Source organism: Vidua chalybeata, chromosome 18, assembly GCF_026979565.1.
Source record: "Vidua chalybeata isolate OUT-0048 chromosome 18, bVidCha1 merged haplotype, whole genome shotgun sequence".
Classification (NCBI taxonomy): domain Eukaryota; kingdom Metazoa; phylum Chordata; class Aves; order Passeriformes; family Viduidae; genus Vidua; species Vidua chalybeata.
The window spans coordinates 9,466,857-9,488,853 of NC_071547.1; the positions used below are offsets into that span (position 1 = coordinate 9,466,857).

Consider the following 21,997-nt stretch of genomic DNA (forward strand, 5'->3'; position numbering starts at 1 on the left):
AAGAATACACAGCTCCAATGCTCCTGCAACTTCTGAAGAAGTGTAACATTGCCCTCCATCCAGAAAAGAAGAGAGATGGGAGGAAATTCAGAGAGCTGCCAAAAATCATGTGAAACTTCTCCTTTCAGAATTCATCAAAGATGCCTTATGTGAAACAGAAACTACCTAAAGCTGACAGAGGATCATGCCAAGACCCAGAGCTGAAGGCTCCAGTTTGGGTAGCACAGGGCTGAGTGTGCACACAGGCTGCCAAAGCCTCCACACTGGTGCATGCCTCCAAGTTCCCTTATGGAACACATTTGTCCAGCAGGATGCTCACATTTTGTACACAGGCTTTACTAACTGCATTCTGTATCAGCAAAAGAATCAATGTTCTCTTGCATCAGAAACCAAACCAAACAACACAAAACTGCATTATAAATGCTTTGGCTTTATGGGGAATCTGAATCTCATCCACATGCAAGTGGAACTGGAGTACACACAGGCTCTTCAGTTAAGGCAGGAAGCAGTTAATTTTACCTTGCTCCTTTGGAGCAGTGTGCCTCAACATGCAAGGAATGTCCTAGAACAGTGGAAAACACAAAGAAATCCATAATAATAATAAGGTAATAGATTTCCTGGCTCTTGACAGGGAAAGCATTTCCAGTTCCTCAAGAACTGTTTGCCTGTCTCCAACTAGTTCCTGGCATTTGGCTGTATTATGGAGGTTTTTTGTAACTAGCTCAGGCTTGCTTGCACGGGGTGCAGGAGTGAGTAGAAAGGGTCCAAATTCCTATGAGCACATTTTCCTGGAAATCCTCTCGTCTTCGTGTGCTTAACTTGGACAGCTCTGGCTCCCTAAAATCTGCAGCAAATAAACAACCACCTTGCCTCTCTGATCAGAAGAGAATTATGTGACCAGATACAGTACTTGTTGCATCACACCCAGTCACTCTGAAGCCTAAGAAAAATGTCACTTTTTTGTTTTAAAGGTAGGATTCAAAAAAGGCCTTTACAAAACCTCTAGAATTAAAATCCAGAACACATCATGACCCAGTTATAGTATTTCGGAAGCTTATGAGTTCTTGCAAACACTGTCACACACCAGTTCTGTTTGGAGCCATGGACATAACAAAGCTGACACAGGTGGAATGTGAGTGCATGGAATAACAAAACAGAAGCAAGAGTACAATATTCTTCTGCTCCCGTCTGAAATCAAGCATCCATACACAAGTAATGAGCCAGGGAACACTGCATGTTTCAGCCAGGGATATGAAAGCCAGGGACATCTAATATCCAATGATAAAGGGAAGTGAAGAGACAAAGGCAAGGCTAAGTGGAATTCTTAAGCTGACATACCAGCAAAACTAAAACAAGTGTCACATGAAACTCCATGGGGGCAGATTTAACTCCCAGAGCATGCACCAGAACAGGATAGCCATGGGGCAATTTGAGCAGAAAATAATTGCCTTTGTGCCAGTAACTGCTGGGACACAGATGACAAAAGCATGCAACAGAGCAAAGGTTTCACTTACCTGCACCTGTTATTTCTCTATGAGCAGAGAAGAAGAGAAATATGCTCATTAGTATGGCTCAAGCATTGGGTTTGTAGAGCTGGCTCATCACCTCCCATGGAAGCATGAGATGAACATGGTGGCTGGACACCTCAAATTTATACCAGTGTAAGGGGAGAAGTCCCATCCTATGGTGAGTGCAGTCTGAGTACTGAGGAACTCACAGAACCTTAACAAGGCAGAGGAAGTTGCCCCTGATGCTGTCAGGAATGTTGGGATAGGAACTGCTGGAGTACCCTCAGTCAAGATCAGAGAGCTTAAATGCAAGATAATGCCATTGATTGAGATTAGAACTGTGAGAGTCATGCAAGACCTGACCTCTACCCCCATGCTGACAAGCCATTTAGGCTGTGCCAGGGGTTCAGACATGGTCACTATATCAGCCTAGCAAACCCCTGAACATGCCACACTAAGGGTGGGTAAGAAATGCTGGGGAGCTGAATGCACATCATAGGAAAGATGCTCGTAAGAGGAAGTGTGGCCTGTTCCCTGTTCTCCCCACCTCACCCAGGAGCCTGCTGTGACAGGCACTCTGGAGTGCTAAATCTGACTCACGAGATGAACGTGTATGGCCAAGGTTGACATTCAAAGGGGACAAAGCCAAAGCCATCTGCAGTCAGACACACTCATGGTCAGGGAAGGAAACAGAAATGGATCTCAGAGCAAATCAGGGAAGATCCAAGACTGATCACTATGAGCAAAGCAAAACCACCGAGACTGTGGTGAAGGATGCCAAGAGAGGCAGACATTGCTGTACTCAAAGTAATTGATGAATGTTTGAGGACCTCCCTCACCTTGATTGCTTGTCCAAAAAATCCTTTTCCTAGAACTTCACCATGAATCAGGTCACAGGGCCGGAAGATTTGCTGGGAGCAGCTGGAAGAGGAGCGCAGGGATTCAGAACGACTGATGTCACGGCTCAGAAGGAGCGGTTCCTTTGGAGAACTGGGGCCAGGAGACTTAGAAATGCTGTTACTTCTCCTGGAAAACAAGGATGACAGGAAGATCAGGAAAGCTGCTGAGTAACCTTTGGTCCAGCATATCCCATCATTCACTGCTAAGGGACCAGTTTCTAATGTGCTCCAATGCTTTTACTATCTCCAAAACCAGATGCTCTCTCAGTACTGTGGAAGCTCCTTATGAATCCAGAGCAGCTTCCAAGTCAGAGCTGCTTAACAACAACAACAACAAGAAGCTCTCCTGCACTGGCAGTCTGAGGTGGAGTTCTGAGAACAGGGGGAGTAAGCTGTGAAGACACATCACTTACTATCTCTAAACAAAGTACTGGTAAAAGACTAAATGAGCAACTGAGTGTTCCACTCTTAGAAATACTTTTTCCCAAGCCCCAGGTCTGAGCCAGATTCCCATTCCCCACATTCTTCCCCAGTCATCTAGGGCTGATAAAAACCTGACCTTTACATTTACTGACTCTGCAACTTAGTAGCTTTTCTCTGTTAACAGTAGAGTTCCTTATTTTTATTAAGGAACATATGTCATCCTGAAAGGGAATGGAGAGAGTGTACATCAATAGCTGAATCCAAAGCTCTCCATGATTCTCCACTGGTTTATACCACGGCTCACATCAGAGATAAGCCCTGTCCTCACAGTCGTTGCAATCACAAGGCCTAAGCTGCCCAGCCAGGGAGCACAGGGCAAAGGCAAGGCAGGTCAGAGGCAGTGCTTCCAAGTCTTTACCTGAGGGAGCGCCGTCGCAGCGTTCCTTCCAGGTTCTCCTTGATGTCCAGTGGAGAGAGGGAGCGTGGCGAGATGGGTGTCTTTATGTGGGTGGGAAGACGGGAGTCCAGGCGAAGCCTGTCCAAGCGCTGCGACACAGGGTCGTGCTCTATCAGCAGCTGAAGGGTCTGGCTTGTCTTGCGAATCAATTCCTCCACCTGAAATCAAACCAAAGGGCAGGATAGCAGCAGGCAGGAGGAATGCAAACTGCAGGAGACAGAGGAGACACAGGGAATGCCCCTCAGGAATCAGAGGAGAGAGTTCAGTGAGATCACTCCATAGTTGTGGTTTAGTTGTGTGCACCACAACTGCCTACCAGACAAACCAGGCTGGCAACACAGAAGTTCCTTATGCTATCCAATACTTCTTTCTGGTCAGCTACAAGTAACCCATATAAAAAAGATGTGGACAGGCTGGAGAGCGTTCAGAGAGGGGCCACAAAGATGACTGAAGTGCTGTGAAGCTGCCACGTGAGGAAAGGCTGAGAGAACTGGGTGTGTTCAGCCTTGAGAAGGTTTAGGGGAGACCTTATCACCATGTTCCAGTATTTAAAGAGTGGCTACGAAGAAGATGAAGACTCCCTTTTCACAAAGAGTTACATGGAAGATACAAGGGGTACCGGGTACAAAATAATCCTGAGAGATTCTGGGTAGACACAAAGACATTTTTTTACAAAAAACAATCAGCCCTTGGAATAATCTCCCCAGCAAAGTGGTGGATTCCCCAACACTGGACACATTTATGTTTTTGCTGGACATAGTGCTCTAGATAGTGCTTTTGTCAAGAAAGATTGCACTAGATGATCCTTGAGGTGCTTTCCAATCTGGTATTTTATGACATTATTAAATACTTTTCTTTCTCTGAGAAGTGTTCAAAAACGACACAAGTTTCCACCTTGAACAGTGCTGCAAAAAACAGCTTTGCAAAAGCTTTATGGAGATTTATCTGAGAGATGCCTTGTGCTCCTCATGTTCTCTTTAGTGCCAACAGTAAATAAAACCCATGGTAAGTGAAGGTAATGGTGCCCCCCTTAAACTCTTGCAGCATCACCTGATATCTGTAGAAAGCATCTACTTGTAAATAAAGATAGCAAATAGGTTTTTTTGCAATGGAAAATGTCCCTAGGATCAGCTGGGCCCTTGTCTATTAGCAGTGCCTCTAAAAGGATCAGAACTGTGCACTTTACCAGCAGGACATGGGAAAGTCTTCACTTAGAGATGTGAAGCCTCTCTGTCCTCTGTCACAGCCCTAGACTTTTCTTATTACCTCCCTTCACATTTGAATGCCACAAAATCAGGACTGAATCCTAACTGCACTTCCATCTGTTACATTTTCCTCTCCAGCTGGAAGGCAAAGCTTGCCTTCATGTTTATTCCTCCTGTCAGCACAAGTACTAGTGGTGTACACACACTGTATGTAGGGTAGGAGAACAGTATCAGGAAAGAGAAAAGATGTAGGAAGGCAGAGGAGAAGGAGGCTTCAGAATAAGCTCTACCCACCTCCTCCACCTGTAACGTACGAATAGGAGCTCCATTGATCTCCAGGATCCGATCTGCAGGGTGGATGGCATTTCGGACATCTGGGCTGATGTGCATCCTGTTAACTCTAAATATGGGAATTACAGTCTGTGTGTGAAGTCAGTTTAGCCAAAATTTTCAAAAATATGCTCCCCTTTATACTTGTATTTTGAAATAAACCAATGCTAATCTACCAACACAGGGAGCTACTATTAGATCAAGTGCTTAGGTCTGAGCTGGTTTGGAAAGAGCTCTTCATATCACTAGTGGTAAAATTTTAGTCCAAACATTTTGCATTCACTGAAGGAGGCAGCACTGAGAGATACAATTATCAGTTGTCACAAGACTGAAATGAAGACCAAACACAAATGACTACTAGCCAACCTACGTCCCTGTAATGCCAAGATTCCCTCAGGACAACAGTGCTGCAGGATTTTTACCAGCTTCCTCTGCACGGACACGTACATTGCACAAAACCTGGTCATACTCACTCTTTCACCTGGACACCGGTGGCATAGCTGGAGCAGCCACCTTCAACAGACACAGAGAACCCCCTCTTGCCATCCGTGGCTGCTGGCATGGAGATGAGGGTCAGTGTATAAGGCAGCTGCTCACGCAGAGACTCAGTGGAGTGTTTTTCTATCATCGGAGTCAGCACAATCTGGTTATGGCATTTTCCACTGGAAGAAGTGAAGAAAGTCATTATGTCCCATCCCTCCCTGCCAAACTCACACGTCTGAGTTCTCTCACTGACCACAAGCCATAGTTTTAGTGTTTACACCACTCCCTCCTCCCTCCCTCAAAGGCAGCTTCTGGCATTCCTCAAAGTAGCATTCGACGGAACCAATCTGAGCCAGCTGAACACAGCTTACACTCAGCAGGAAGCAGCTCTGTGGCAAAGTCCATCTCCTCTTACCAGTAGAGAGTGGAATGTTGCACCAGTGCATAAGTGTCCCCATCTTCGATGATCACTTTGCAGCTCATACAAGCAAAACACTCAGGGTGATACTTGTATTCGCCAGCCACCTACAGACAGAAAAGGGAGTAGCTTAGGAGGGCCAAAATCCATCAGCAGATGCAGCTCCTGCTTTCCTCTCCAATTAACCTGTTCACTCACATCTCTAAGGCAAGTGGCAGTTTTTTCCTGAAGAGTTATATTAGTCCATTCTGCTTTCCTGAACCCCATCCATGGCACCTTGTTTGCAGATCTCCAAAACAAACACATCAACACTCTAAGCAAAGCTTGTGTCCCAGGAACCTCTGCTGTATTTGGCAGCTGCTCAACTATCAAAAATAGTTGATAGTCTGCTGCAGACTAGTAAACAAGGTATTAAACCTTCCTGTTCAGTTGCTCTTGGCAAGATAATTAATGTTACGCCTGAATTAATAAAGCTGAAAGGGCTTTTTTTTTTTTTTGGCAGACAGGCAGTGCACAAATTCAGATATTTAACCAGCCAGCTGACAGAAAAAAAAGCACAAGCTGAGACAAAAATACCTTTAAAGAATATTTTTATTAACTGGTCTATTTTTCTATTTTCCTTACAAGAACTTCCTTTAGTGACATTATTATGCAAAGACTTTTGCAGGCAATGAGAAATTGCACATTTCTCTGTATTTCCTTTTGAGGTAGCAATCATATTACTGAGTACCACCCTGCTTTTTATTTAGGCTCTACAAAAATAACGATTTTGTTTCATTCTTGGCAGTTTTAAAGTTTAAACATTTGCAAGGTTGTGGCAGGAGGGGAACATTTAGGTGAGCCCATATTGTGCAGGAAGAGTTCAATGCATCAAAGCAGTTGTGGCTAACACTGCTTCAAGACACCGTCAGCCTGAAAAAGCACTCTGGTCACAACCCAGGTGGGACTTGGATGGCAACCTTCCCACAGCCAGAACCTGCTGCCTACCCTGAGCTGAGAGCTTGGACTTCACAGTGCAGTGGAAAATCACCCCTGGAGACACTGAGGCACCATGCTACAGAAACTGAACAGATGTCCCCTGAATCACCTTTCTGCTTCTCGGGTCCGTACTTTTCAGCACTTGATCTGTTCATATGCTTCAGATCCTCACATCGCTCTCCTTTAACAGCTACCCCCATTGAAAATTAATTTTTATCTAGAAGATGCACACACAAGCTTCATTTCTAATCTTTGATTAGAGAAACAAGGAGATTATTACCCTCAGTTTATTTGCTTATCTGAATACCTAAGATAACTCCCAACTAAATTTGAGGCCTCCAGGCAGGAGTCCTTCAAAGTCCTTACCATCACAGGTCCAGTCATCAGCAGAGAGCAGCCATGGCAAGATTCCCCAAACTTCCCCCAGTAGTCTTTGTGACAGTACAGCTTCCCATCTTTCTCATAGTACCAGTTAGTGAGGGGATCCTGGCATTCAGAGCACCTTGAAGGAAATAAATGAACAAAGTTCCAGTTGGCAGCAAGTCATAAATCAATAGTCCTTTCCTGCATGGAGAACACAAACATTCAACAGCAGCTCACCACCAGGTAGGTCTGCCAGTTATGGATGTACTAAACCCTTCCACTTCCCAGTGCTCTTTGAACTGAAAATTTGCACCAAACTCAAGGTCTTTAAGGAGAGATGGATTCACCCAGTATAAAGAAAAAGAAGCTTCCAAATTTTAAAACAAACCCCACACATTGAAACCCACATTTATAAATTTTGCTCCTTTGCTTTCTCCCTCTTTCTGGATGCAAGATTCCAGCTGCAGAGCTGCCCAGCACAGCAAGAGCTCTGCTCTGTTTCTGCTTAGTGTTTCTATAGCATCACCCTTGTGACAGGGCACCAGCCTCCTCAGCCAGTTCAGGAAGGAGGACTGAGAAGCAGGATCCACTTCCCTTTGAAATGCAAAGCCAGTTTTGCACCACCTTTCTGGAAAGTTTTTCTATTGTTCTGTAGGAAGGCCTCTCCCAAAAGGTAAACTGCAGCATTCTGCATTTGAGGGAGTTTTCAAAGCAGTTTATCCCCTGAGCTCTATATACTTACTGCATCCACCAATTAACTGTGATTAAAGTCCACCTCTCCCAGCCACGCTGATCACAGTGCATGAGAAAATAAACAAGCAACCCACCAAAAAGAAAAACTAAATAAAACGAATTCTCTGATTTCATGAAGAGAATCCCCAAATCCTTCACATATCTGTCAGCCTCTATTTCAACAAGAAACCATTATTAATCATCTATCTACATCCTTTCAAGAAACAAACTCTCCCCCCCCCCCCGAAAAAAAATCAAGGAAAAAAAAATGCAGCAATTCTCCTGCAGATAACTTTTTAGCAAATCACAAGCAGAACCCAGGCTTGCTGAATACAAAATAATCCTGCCTCAGCAAGATGCATTGGGCAAGGGAGTTCAGCAGCATGGAGGTGTGACTTACTGAAGAGATAAGGCACAGACAGGAGTTGCATCAGTAAGGATTATTCCATTAGCCCTGGGCAGCATGTTCTCAGCCTTTAAAAGGAAAATAATTCTGGCACTGGCCATTTCTGAGTGCAGAATCCAGGTTAGTCACCAATAACTGGTTCAAAGAAACACTTTGAGGATCAATCCTGTCATTGGCACAATGTTTTCCCAAATGTGAGAAGAAGACTTTCTTCTGTCTCCTACCCCAACACCTGTCTCGGTTACTGCACTGGGGGGGAAGCACTGCAGTGGGAGGGGGGTTTGGGTGGGTGTCCCTCCAGGCAGCTGCTCTCCCTCAGCACCCAGTGTGCTGGAGTCTGCTGGTGGCACTGGAGGAGCACCTCTTACATGCTCCCAGGGCTAAGATGAGAGCTACAGTTGACTTCACCTCTCACAAGCTTCCTAAAAGCTTATTTGTGCCAAAGACATTCCTTGTAAACTCCAGCAGCTTGTAATGAGCATGATGATATATGAGGCTGGTCATGCTCCAAGAGAGCACGGAGTTATTTGCTCCATCTCTAGAGACTGCAAAGTGACAAGGTAAAGCTGCTTGTAAGCAGCCTTTGGCTTTAGGGAAAAACACACCTCATGGAGTATTCAGTGCTGTACCCTCCCCTCAGGAAGATTGCTCTTTAAGATGTATTTGGCTTCTACAGCGTTTGTTCTCCCAGCTGAGGAGCATCAAATCCTGTCCCCCCTCCAAGTGATGGGAAAGAACTCCAGCACATGCAACAGGCCCTGCCAATTTTGTGAGAAACAGAGGGAACAGTAATTTAAGATTGCTTTACATGGTATATACATCACTAGAGCCCCAGCCTGGGGGCACTGTCATGGTTACACCCTGCTCCTGGTATGCAAGAGACCCAGAAGGCATCCCAGTGCATTCTGCCTTCAACCACTGGCCTTTGGCTTCCATTTGCAGTAAATACCCCGTGCTGAATGAGCAAATAGGTGAGTGGGAGGGAAAAAAAGAGCAAGTGGAGACTAACAGCAAAGATTTCTATCATTTTGTGGCAGGAACATCTGGCTCAGCATGGGCAAATCGGATCCCTCAGACTTATCCAACTCCTCCATGCATGCCTGTACCAGTGTGTGCTCCACGGGTGATTACATCTTCAAACAGGGAGCTGTGACCAGACCTGCACTTGGGATGCAGACAGCAGTGCTGGAGACTGCTTCACCAGGATTTCAGGACTTGTTCTGAAAGTCTATGTTCTCTCCACACAGGTGGGTCACTTATTTGTTTTTAAGCACATCACCTTCCCTTCCTCACCCCTCTTTAAATTCACCTTCAACCCCTTCCTTTTCCTCCCTAGGTAAATGTAAAATTTCTGCAAAAGCAATACAAACTGCAATTCTGTTTATGTGGGCTCCACAGGATCACGTGCATTTGCCTTCCCTTTACCCCTCCTCTAGTACTAAATGGTTTGGTTCAACCGTATAGCACTTAGTTAAATTTGCTTCCATCCGGAAATAAGCACTGGTATCTAATTTGGAACACACCCATAGCAAAATGAAGGTGAGGAGGTGGAGCCAGCAAGCAGTCAGTTCTCTGCTATGCAATTAAACAAATCTGGGCAGGACAAGTTTGCAGCTTAAGGCTTAGAGCCCCACCCTGGGCAATGAGGCAACACGAACAGAGCAAGCAGCCCTGGAGAGGCTGGATGCTGGAATGGGTCTATCTGGCTGCTTGGTTAATCCCTGCCAGGAACAGGACACGGCTGCAGCCCGTGCTGCCAAGCAGCACCTTGTATTCTGTAACCTCAAAAAGGCTTGGATTTGGCAGGTGTGGGAAACTGGCTGACAGCACACAGGTATGTATGCTTTTTATCAGTCACCAAATGATAAAAGCAGCACATGATTGTTCCACAAGGCTCTCATTGAAGAGATATGTCAGAATTTTATCCCAGAAGATACAAGAGTTGCCATTTCTTCCTCTCCCACCTCACTGGAGCTGTGCCCTTGCACCAAGGTTCACAGCAGCTGAGACAGGAATGCAATTACTGCTACAAGTATTAAGGAAGCTAACCTTTGCCAGTCACCACAACCAAAAGAAAGGAGTATGCCATGCTCCTCTATCTTTTATAGATTAGAAACCCCTAATCTTCTCCTAGATTATTTGCTATTCTTATTACAGAGTAGCAAACCATGGTGATCAAGTTTCAGGGAGGACTGGTAACAGCCATACCTGCATGTGTGCTTCCTCTTGCTGCCCAGCCACCATTCTCAGAGCTGCAGAACCCTGCTCTGATTTTACAGACCAGACATTATAATTCTTCACTTCCCAGATTTGGCTATACAGAATAAATTAATTTACCTCCCACAGCCATCCTCCAAGAACCACAAGCAGCATCTGGGTGCAGAGTTCAGCCCTGATGCTCTGCAGCACAGCAAGTGCAGAAAGAACTCACAAATCAATGCTCCATGGACTCCTGATTTTGTGGGGGGTGGTAGGAGGATCAGGTCACAACAGGTAACCAGCCTAGTTTCTGTTGAAAAGCAGCACTGGTGCCTGGTGGCATCTCTTTTACAGCTAAATGAAAGGCAATACCTTCATGGAAGCAAAGACTTCCCTGGCCCTGAAGAGACAGATCCCTTCGAGAAGGGCTCATTAACAAAATGCCCCCCTCACACACTCTGTCAGGCCAGATCAGTTAACGCTAGACAGGCTCGGGAGAGCCGTGGTTCCAATTCTGCAGGCACGGCAGGGGGAGGACAGTCACGCAGACGAGAGCTGCAGAATAAAGCATCAGCCCAGCCTGTAGCTCACCCAAAGGCTTACTCACCCGGGCTTAGCAGCAGTGTGTGTGTGCACTGGCTACGTAAGAGACACCAGACAAGGAAGAACAGACGCTAGGAAACAGACTACTAGAAAGACAGAGTGCTTAAGCTCTGACTATGCAAAACCATTTCCACACACTCAGGAGAAGGTGTATCTATGGCTTAGCATAATACCCTACACTTATTACAAATAATGAGTGTCTGCTCACTTTCCTTCTGAAAGCAGCTGCTGTTTCAGAAAGTTGCCTAAAGAAGCTCAGCAACTGTGCAGCAGTATTTACTCCTATCCTAGACTGTTTTACCAATAGGCTCCTTACTCCCAAACCAGTACAAAAGTGTTTGCAGAACAGGATCAATAACAAGCAAATCCGAGCAGAGGGGAAAGGAGGGAGACAATGAAAGTGCAAGCTGTGTCTTTCCCCATTCATCCACCTAATCAGCACATCAGTGTCAATCAGCAGCCTGGCTGTGTTCAGCCTCACTGACTTTTCTCACTGTGAGAAGCAATGCAATCAAAGTGTTGTTCTGGAACTATCATCTTTCTCGATTCTCATTTGTTCAACTGGACCAAAACCGAATAAAAGTTGAATTAACCAAAATATCACAGAAGAATCCTTCTCATTCCTAGTTACCTGCAAAGTGTCTGACTTCTTAAACAGGATTATGTGCTGCCTCGCTGCAGATTACATCACCTTCCTGAACTCCCACAGCAGCACCTCACCTCACCCAGTCACAAGGAGCTTTGGAAGAGAAGCAGCAGCAGCCACATTAATCTCATTCCTCTGCTGGTGAGCAAAGCACAGGGGCACAGGGTACAGTGGCACATCGAGTGCTCTCTGGAAGGGAGCCTGCCTGGCTGTGCACACACTGGAGCTGCTCCCTTAAACCAGGGAGCTGGGAAGGGACTGGCAATAGGAATCTTCCCTGTCACCTCCTGAAAGCAACATGGGATCCCAGTTTGAGGCTGGCTGTTTCCGGCCCACGAGCACGGGACCTCATTCTTCCAGCCACACACTGACTGCCTGGGAAGGCATCACAGGGGGGAAACCACACTCTGGAGTCCCACTGCTAACACTGTGCAAGACTTACCGAAAGGGATCCTTGGGAGCGAAGTAAGCTGGAGCAGACAAGTAACTTCCCATCTTCAACACTGGATAAACCGGATCAGCCACAAACTTGTCCAACTGCCTCTGAACAGTTCTGTTCTGCCAACATGGCAGCAGCCAGTGCTCATTTACTCTTGCGCTGATTCAGATACTTCACCTCCCTTTGAAGCTGCCCAAGGAATGCCAGGTCTCTCGGCTGCTCATTCCTTTTCAGATTTTTCCTGGCTCCCATTGCTATAACCATCTTCTCCTGCGCTCAGCAGCAGCAGCACCTCGGGAAGGACAGAATCACTGCTAACTGGGCTAGTGGGACATGCTGCTGCAGTGGTTCTGCGAGCTCTGCTGCCTGCTAACTACTGGCAAGTTTTCCCTTCTCTGGTTCCACCCAAGGGTGGGAGGGAAGGAGGAGCCATGGCAGGCGGACAGCGGCGGCTCCAGAGCCTCAACAGGCCCTGCTCCTTCACAGGGGTGGAGCTCTGACCCAAAGAGGGGCTGAGTATTTAGTGCAGTGCTGAAAGAGAGCAGCTTCGGCCAAAGAATACAAGCACACACACGTGAAACTTGTCTTTGCAGCAGCCGCACGTTCTAATGGAGGAATCAAAGACGGCAACGAGCCACATCTCCAAGTATATCAAATTAACTACATACGTTCCTAAACCCTTCACAGTGAGTCGGGTTATCCTGCCTTCACAGCACCTACAATCCGTTCATCTTGCTGCAGAAGATAACTCACAGTGTGCTTCCTCCGAGGAAACACTGCTTTCTTTCCAATACTGTTTTAAGAGATCATTACAGTCCTTCAACAGAATCATCTCCTGAATGGAAGCTGAGAGGTATAAATCAGCACGGAGTACTCTCTCCAGCTCACAGCACACGCAGTTGTATCACTGTGCTTGTCTGAAGCCAAGCATGATCTCTAGTGACCTAATCAGCTAAAGCTGCTCACAAGACGCTCAAAAATGCAACAAACATATGCTGCTGCACCAAGCCCGCCCATTTTTGTACAGTCAGCAAAGCCTGGCATGCCTGAACACAGCCTGAAAACCATGCTCTGTTCCAGAGGCAAGAGCACTCCAATGTGCTTTTCCTGGAGATGCTCGCCTCAGCTGGCAAACTGTTCCAGGGATGCTTGGGGCTGGAACAAGGCAGTCTTGGCTGCAGATTTGACAGCTGCTGCTCGCTGTTTAAGTATGCAGAAACCTAGGCAGCTTTTGGTGTTCTTTTTTCTCCTTTCTTAAACATTTTTAATTTAACTTTTAATAAGCAGCCACCTTTCTGAAGGGAAAAAAAAAATCTCCACTTTCCTCATTCAGTGTAGTTGGTAAGCTTGGCTGTAAAAGTGCAATGAAACCTAGTGCTGCAGAGCCCGATGTGCTTGTCAGTTCCAGCACGGGTCTAATTCCTTCTGACATTTCACACAGCTCTACTGGAAGCAGCAACACGGTGAGTCTGTGTCTAGGAATGCGCTCTGGTCTCCCACATTCTCTGTATGTTGCGTGCTGAAAAGGGGCCAGCGCTCGCAATCCTGCGCTTCCCTGGCTATCAGCACCTGCCCACCTCCAGCGCAGCCCCAGCCCCTCCCGCCTCTAGCACCTACACACAAAAGCCTTCCCCACAATTCTGCTGCCATGGGCTCAACGCCCTCCGAGGGGCATTCCACGTGACCTCATAAATCCCAACTCTTCAGACAAAACCTTTGAAGATTTGATCCACAGATGTGATAAGCAGCCAGCTAGTCTGTGAATGAAGCCAGCAGATAAAGCCGAACTTCAAAGTAATAAAAACCACCCAGACAGCTAAGCAACTAGGAAAGGATTTTAAGACTTCCTTAAAGCCAAAGGACACATAGTCAAATGTCTATTTAAACAGGAAACCTCTTATCAAAATTATTTTACTTCTGCAGCAAGACCCAGCAGCAGCAGCCAGTAAATTTGGCTACACAGAAATGTCTTGTTACTTCTTGCTTTTTCTGTTGTCTCTATGACCTATTTGAGAACACAATGTCTCTGATAAAAGGGCTCTGGAAAAGGTGTTAATGTGTTCATACATTCTAGATCTGAATTCCTGCCAGAATGACTGTACTTCAAAAATGCTGATAACATGTGTGTGTGGGGAGGGGACCTTCTGTAATTTTCCCGATACCATCTCTGGGGGCCAAAATGCACGGGAGTAAATTCTCAAGTCAGGCATCAGCAACTTCTCCCTTGCAAATGCTGATAGCATTTCCACTCCAAACAGGTCGTCTTCATGGCGGGGGGGGGGGGGGGGGGAAAGCTTTTTTCCTCATTATAGTTCAGAACTGTGCAGTAACTTTTGCCAAGACTATAACTAACAAATGAAAAGGAACACATGAAAAACCTTGACAACGACTTACATGATATTTATCACTGAGTCTCAGCCATTATAGATTTATCTCCACAGAAATGAATCACACAGCTGTTGTGATATTCCAGTGATGAATACCTTGAGCCAGCTGGGGCCGGGCAGCCTCTCGACACTCTTTGCCACGCATCCCGTGCTCGGGAGCATATCTGCAGACAGATGTATTGCTCAGCACATCCGCCAGCCCTAAGATACACAAACTTATCCTGGCACAGACAGACACTTCGATATGTGTGGGACTGAGGGAAGAGAAATCTGCTTGATGCCTAAAGAGTTTGCAGCAAGTCTTTCCTATAGCACGGGCGCAGCTTGGAGGCATTCCAAATACTTCATGCAATCCCAACACCTCATTGTATTTCCGAGGCACTTAAAGTGTAACACGTGCTTTGCTGCTGTTGAAAGACAACAGTCAGCTCCTGAAAGCAATAGTCAGCCCCTGAAAGCAGCACCGTTTGGATCCGCACGTACCTCCGGGAGCTCTTGTACGCGGATCTTGAGTAAACTACAACAAACGGTGACGTGAAGCTCAGCTCCATCGCTGCATCTCACTTCTAAGCAGCAGCACAACTTCAGAACAACACCGTGATGCTTCTCAGTACCTCACATCGCCAAGCACATGAGGAAGGAGAGTTTTTATCCCCACCACACTTGCCTGATGGCTGCAGCCCTCCTGAATGTGTGCAGGCTGAGAAGCAAACCAAGGAAGTTCAACCCACTGAAACTTCATAGGGTTATATAGGGTTTGGGAAGCAGTGGCTTCTGCTCTGTAAAAGCAGCAGATAAGGCAGTAAGACTGGCACACCACTGCATCCTCACTCCTCCTTAACGTGCTGCTTTGGTCTGTGAAGATCGGGAATTCCTCAGGGAAGGATCCTGCCTCACTCCTGTGCTGTGTGAGTAATTCTAATTACCTTGATATAATAATGCTCAATAATAGTGCCCTAAAGGACAAGCTGCCAATTCAACCAAAAGAAAGTTTGGACTGGAATGCCCCACTCCTCCTTAAATATAAAGGCTGGTCATTGATGCTCTGTATCTGATAGATTCCCCTGAGGAATTCGGCCACCTGCGAAGTGCTTCATTGTTCCTTTGAATGTGTAAACTCTTGAACGGTCATAGTGATCTGTGTGCCAATAGGCAACTATTCCTCCCTGAATCTGTTAGTGAGCTCCTGAATTTCAATGCTGAAGAAGACACCACCAAAGGAACATTCCCAGGAATCTGCAGGATTAGTGAAGAGTTCTCACCTCTGAGGCCTCTATCATTAAGTTTCTGTAACTGCCAGAAACTGGAGAAGAGAGGGAAAAGGCGATTTTTATCTTCCTGCTCCTACCTTAATTCAGCTGCCTTTTATCACTGCTGCTGTTTCCCCTGCTCTCAAATTCAGCTGCCGTGTGTATAAACCTGCCTTGTCCTCACAGGTGAAAAGCTAAAGGAAAATTAAAAGCACCAAACACTCCACAATTTAAATTCCTCCTAATACACATCTTGCTTACATCTTCATTTGTCCACATTTGTGCTTCAAATCCTGTTCAACCATTTGTCCTCTGGGGAGGGAGCTGCTTTTGGAAAATGAAGGCCTGTGCCAAAGAGATTGAACTGACAGAAGTGATCTAAAGTCTAGAAAATACAGCCTGGAGAAAAAGCTAAGTCTGCTGAGTCCAGGGCTTCTGCCTTTTTTGAGGGATGATGAGAGACACAATCTGCTTTCTGACAGGGGAAGGCTATGTGGGTAACAGAAGAAGGGGAAAAAGCTTGTTTTTCATGAACATGGCTAGAAGAAATGGATTTAAATTGCAACACAGGATTTCTGAAGATAGAAGACAGAAGGTTCTAACCCTGAGGATAATGAAGTGCTAGTAGACAGTCTGGGAGACCAAAATCCTACAGTCACTGGAGACTGTTAGATGACCAATTCCTCGATCATCCCTAAGCCACAAAAATTACTTGCTTCAAAGGTACTTGCTTGATAGTAGATATACAAAAATCAGAAAACAGATTTATAAAAATACCCTTAGAAATAATCTAGTTTATCCTGCACCCCCAGACCAGGTTTAATTGTACATAGTCTTCATGCAAGTTTGTCTGGCTTGCTTTCCCCTGCCCCCAAATGTAAAAAGAATCAAAGTGATTTACTAAGTTTTGCTCAGAAAAAAAAAAAAAAAATTCTGTAGCCCACAAAATATGGCATTCAGTATAGAAAATTCACATTTTGAAAGACAATCAGTAGAGATCAGTAGAGCTGGGAAATTAGTAGTGTTTCTGTTCAGTAGGGTGGAGATTAGGGCACCCCTTGATCCATGGATAGCAAATCCACTGCTCTTCAAACTCCTGATGATTTTTCAGCTTTTACTTAACTGGTTTGGGTATAAACGAAACTGTATATTTTAAATCTGTGACTGTAAAATCACCAGTAATCCATCACCTTCTGCTACTTTTGAAGATATACTGTGAACATTTTTTCTGGCTTTGGCTTTTAGCTGAGATTTCTGCAGCAAGCCAGTGTTGCTTGGCTACTTAAATTAGGTTTATTTTATAGACCACAGTACTTGACATGCTCTGTTATTTCATGGTTAGGAAGGAACTGAGCGTCAGCTGCCTTCCTTCCTAAAAAGGGCTCTAAGCACCCTGCTACAGTAGGAATTCCTGCCAGAATTTCCAATTATTTTCTTCCTATGCATCCATTTTCCACCTGGATGTAGTCTACAGGCTTGATCTGAATTTGTGGTTTTCAAATAATCAAAACTGGATTTTTAACAAATACCATGTCCTTAGGATAAAGGCATACAGCTATGTCTGGGTCTTCTCATTCCATCCTACTCCAGTTCAAACACACAGTATGCCTACAGAAAGTGGGGATTGTCTTTAATTTCATTTGTCATTAACTACAGAAAAGCAAAACAAACCACCAAAAATAAACATTAGTAATAATACTTTATTCAAAAGTATAATTCAAGGCATTACCTTCTATTCTGCAATATGGAAAAGAGTTGGACTGAAAACAATAAAACCATCAAGCTCTTGGTCAAAAAAGCTCTTCCAATAATCCCCTGAGGTAAAAATGATCCAGACCTAGGAAAAAAGCACCTTTTCACTTCTATCTTTCCCTTTCTTGGTGTAAAGTTTGAAGTTCTGTGCAATCCAATTTCCAAATCCAGTCAAACTGTGAAAAGCAGTGACCTTTGATAGCGTGTGCTGTCTCAACAGAACTCAGAGGCACAAAAGCACATTCAGAGTTAATTCACAACAGACACTCTGACACAAACATCTAAGAAACTTCCTCAGCCAGATCCAACCCATCAGATTCAAGCCTAAGGAACCAGCTGGCCAAAGAGCAGTCTAAAATATCCAAGATCTACAAACAGGGATTTGCTCTTCCCTCAAGCCACAGCAGAGAAAATGCAGGTTTCAGAGACAAAAGCTCCTGTACATGCAGTTTGAGGAAGGAGGGAAGTGACAAAAACTTAAATCCTCAGAGACGCTCATGTACATCAGCACTGCCAGCGCCAAGCCTGACCAAGAATAAGCAGAGCTAACGAGCCTGGAGCAGTGCCAATCAGCATTAGAGAAATTATGTGCCAGGCCAGGGAGTCAGCTAATCCACAGGAAGACTGTAAAAAACACTCCGCAAGAGTTGCCGGAACTCACAGCTACCAACTGCCAAAGCCTCCTACCCTTAGAGGCTTTTTAAAGTTTGGCTTTGGGATATCAGGCACAAGACTGCTGCTCAGCATGGCTTAGGGACAGCAGAAGAAAAGGAGGAACACTGTGCAAACTGGAAACTTGTTTTCATGTACAGTCCTACCCTGGAACTAGGAAAAAGGGGAGGGCAGCTTCCTCTCCTGCAGGTTCCAACTGTTCACTGAGCACAGCAGCCTCGCTGGGTGCTCGAGCTTGCCAAAAGCACAGAGCAAAAGGAGTGCATCAGCAAATACAAAAAGTGACTACACAGCTCTGAGAAAGGTTGGTGTCATCACTTGTATAAAACAAACCAGCCCAGAAGCAACAACCAAACCTCCATTATACAATATAACCTATGAAAACAAATTCTCTGTGTAGTGTCCCAAAGGCAGGATTTGCCTCCAGCTCAGCTGTTCCTTACCTCAACAGCTCCAACAGCAAGAAGTACCAAGACATTTGCAAATCAAGACCGACAAGAGAAATACATTCAATAGCAAGAGGGACAGACTCCACAGCACACACAGCTTGGGGTTTGGCTACTGGCAGAATCTAGGGAAGCTCAGCAGGATACTCATCCTTCAGGGAAAAGAGAAAACCAGGATTAAGAAAAGCTGCTTCATTATGGCTAAACATGAACACTAAAACCAACAGAAATCCAAAATACCGGGACTTGTAATGAAATCAAGAATGTAATAGTGATTATTAATGTGTCACTAAAACAGCATTTTCAGAGTCAACTGAGCTTGCATTGCTTTGGCAGCATGAGATGCTTTATTTTTTTTTAATATACCAATAACCACAATCAACCTTCAACAAAATTGGGGTATTTTGTTGTTTTTTTTTTTTTTTTTTCTGTTCTTTAAATGAGGACAATAGATGCTTATTTTGGCACAGAAAACATTCCTCCAAAGCCACACTTTGGCTTCCTTTTCCCCCCACTTTCTTTAACAGTAACGAAACATTAGCCTCCCCATATTCAAACCAACAGAGAAGCCAGTAGAAGCTGGAGGTACTCAACCCCTCTCAAAAATACAGACCCCTTCAGAAATGTGATTCTGGAGCATGAAAACTGGACTGAGCATTCATGGAACACCAAAAAGGCATTACTCCTACCACCAGGAAAAAGCATGGCAGACATCCCTTTTTGTCCTTGCTGACAGCAACATTATCTAACAGATTTCATAAGTTTGTCTGTCTTAATAGTCTGAAAAGGAGAGAAAGCAAAAGGCAAGATCTCTCTCTCTTCCCTCCTCTCTATCAGCACCCTGATAACACCCTTGCACCTACCACACAAGGAAAAAGCAACAGGCTGTGCAAATTGCCTGGGCACTACTTTGGAATGCTGCAGAAGACAAACATGTAACCCATGGCTTCTGCCACCAGCAGTAAATCAGAGCTTTTATTTGCACTTTATCTGCATCCCGTTTGCGTCAGCGCAGCCACGCTGCCAGGCAGTGTCAGCTGCTCTCAGGACTGGATGCTGTCCCTGAGGTACGGCCACAAACGAGCTCAGAACAAGTCAGGCACAGAGATCACTGTAGGAATTCCCAGCTCGTGCTGGTACTTCACCACCAGGTCCCAACCAGTGGAACAAGACAAGGAGGGTTTAAAGGCTGAAGCTTTACCTACCGGAAACAGGAGATGTGCCAAGCTTCGTTGACAGTCTTGTGGAGGCGCTGCCCAGCTGCAATGCTGTCCCCACATCCCAGACATCTCCAGACTTCTTCACCTGCAGGCAGCAATAAGGGGACAAACAGCAACCAATTTACACCAGAGAAAACAAAGATTGGTACATCCTTCATAAAGAACAATCTTAACTAACTGACAGGAAAGCCTTCCCACATGGAAAGCTGCAGGAAGTCTATAACCCCAGAGTGGGAACTCCCATATCAAACTTTGATATCTTGTATATTTTTTTTCCAGATGTAACATGTGCTTCTTCACATTCTGCAGAAGAGAAAAATATGACTTTTCACATAAAACAGCTCAGTTACAGCTCTGTCAGAGCAGAGATTTCAGGAAGGCAACACTGGTCTAGTACAACAATTCCAACAGAGAACCATGCTAGGCCAGGAAGCCACACTACTGCTTCCCCCACACCACTGACTCAGCACATAACGTTTGCTCTCATTTGTATAATTAACTGGATTTCCCAGAACTGAAAGAAAGGAAAGGCAAACTTCATTCAGCAGAGAACAAGTAGACTACCAGGAAGGAATTACACTCTTGAATGAATAATCCCATAGAGACTGTACAGCCAACACCAGACTACCGTGAGACTTAGGAAGGGGGAGTGATGCTACTGGCCTATTGCCCTTTCAGAAAATACTTATAAAAGTTATAATAGAGCTATAATAGTTTTTGCTAGAACTGCCAGAAAGCCCCAGAGAAAGATGGTTACTTAGATGCAAGCAAGCTAGGAAAACAGAACGAAAGCTTGTGCACAAAGAACATTTGGCACACAGATAAATGGTATCCAAAATCCCAAGTGCAGTGCAGGCATATTAAAGAGTCAAGAATCTTAGTTCAGCACAGGATCGCACAAGAAATGTGTCACAGAGCTGAGAAGATCCCAAACCTGTTTCTTCCTGCTACCAACAGTTTCCTTGCAGCAAGGCTGCATTAAAGAAAAAGGTGCACTTAGACAAGGAAAACCACAAACCACGGACTTCCCTTTTCCAAAGAACGGTACAACTTGCTAGTTGCTTAGGCAAGTTCATACCACTGTTAAGTTCCCTGAAGCTACACAACACAGAAGCCATCAACCTTCCATGCACCTTTACCCCACCGTCTAGGTCAATGACAATGTTTAAGATTAACCAGGGTGAAGATCTTGCACTTTTTACATGAACACCTATTTCAGGGAAAAAAACATGCTGCTCAGCTACAAGCACCACTATCACCAGCAGTACCCAGGGAGGTGTGCATTAAAGATGTAAGGCTCAAAGGGTTCCTTCAAATGTGAGAAGTGCTGTAGCTTGCTACTTCAGTTCCTAAGTGTGCATCAGCTCCACACCTGGATCACCTGCCCCTGTGCCCTTCTGCTAATCCAGGACACCAAGAACTCCACCTGAGCTCAGACTTGCACAGCAGAGTAAAGGCTGGGAGAACCTTGGAAAAATCTGACCCTACCCATCTTGTCCTATAAAGGAAATGGCTTTTCACTACACCAAACGGGCTTAGGAATAAAAGGCAAAAGCTCCATGTCCCTGTGTCTCCATGCACAGGCAGCCAATGCTCTCCTCTCCAAGCAGGGCAAGCCCTGGAAATCAGCTGAACTTCTGAAATAGGTGCAGGCCAAAACTACCTGCAAACCAAACATTCTGCAGCTCCATCCCCTCCCATTCAGTGTCACCAGCACAACATACACGTGTCAAAACTGTCTGTGGATGCTATTAAAGACATTTAAAGATCAATTACTACACCACAGCTGACTAAAAGCAACAAATTACTCCCCGACCATCTTACAGAATCTGACCCATCAGCTTCGGAACTCCACGAAGAAACTACACCTACTCTCAGCTGCAGTGCTACATCTGTTTAAGTGTACCCAGGAAGGCTGATTAGCTCACAAACGGAAACGAACAGTCCTCAATCCAACAGAAATTGCTTCAGTATGCAGGAGAAACGACGGAAATGAAGAAAACAGAGCAGGAAACAGTGCGAAGGAAACGCAAACGGACATAATCCATGTAACAGGTCTCTCGAGTTCCCCAGGACGGGAGGAATGTGTCAGAGACGGCCAGCGAGGAGCAGCCGCCGTGGCCCCGGCGGGCACCGCCGGACCTCGAGCGGGACGACAGGGACGGGGTGAGCGGCACCGGC

The 21,997-nt window shown here is 45.4% G+C and overlaps 1 protein-coding gene across 3 annotated transcripts in view; it reads right to left on the reverse strand.

Moving 5' to 3' along the window:
* Positions 1-21,997, reverse strand: part of LIMK2 (LIM domain kinase 2) — a 32,468-nt gene that overhangs the window by 8,550 nt on the left and 1,921 nt on the right. Inside the window, exons 2-9 of one of the 3 annotated variants that reach the window (XM_053959412.1) lie at positions 19,802-19,901; positions 12,093-12,381; positions 7,068-7,203; positions 5,721-5,830; positions 5,296-5,484; positions 4,787-4,892; positions 3,249-3,445; positions 2,348-2,534 (exon numbers count right to left, since the gene is read on the reverse strand). In XM_053959412.1, coding sequence (XP_053815387.1) covers positions 2,348-2,534; positions 3,249-3,445; positions 4,787-4,892; positions 5,296-5,484; positions 5,721-5,830; positions 7,068-7,203; positions 12,093-12,145 — 978 coding nt within the window. In that variant the 5' untranslated portion in view covers positions 12,146-12,381; positions 19,802-19,901. Of the gene's footprint in view, positions 1-2,347; positions 2,535-3,248; positions 3,446-4,786; positions 4,893-5,295; positions 5,485-5,720; positions 5,831-7,067; positions 7,204-12,092; positions 12,452-19,801; positions 19,902-21,997 lie in introns of those variants that run through there. The other 2 variants (XM_053959410.1, XM_053959411.1) reach the window with 2 other exon arrangements.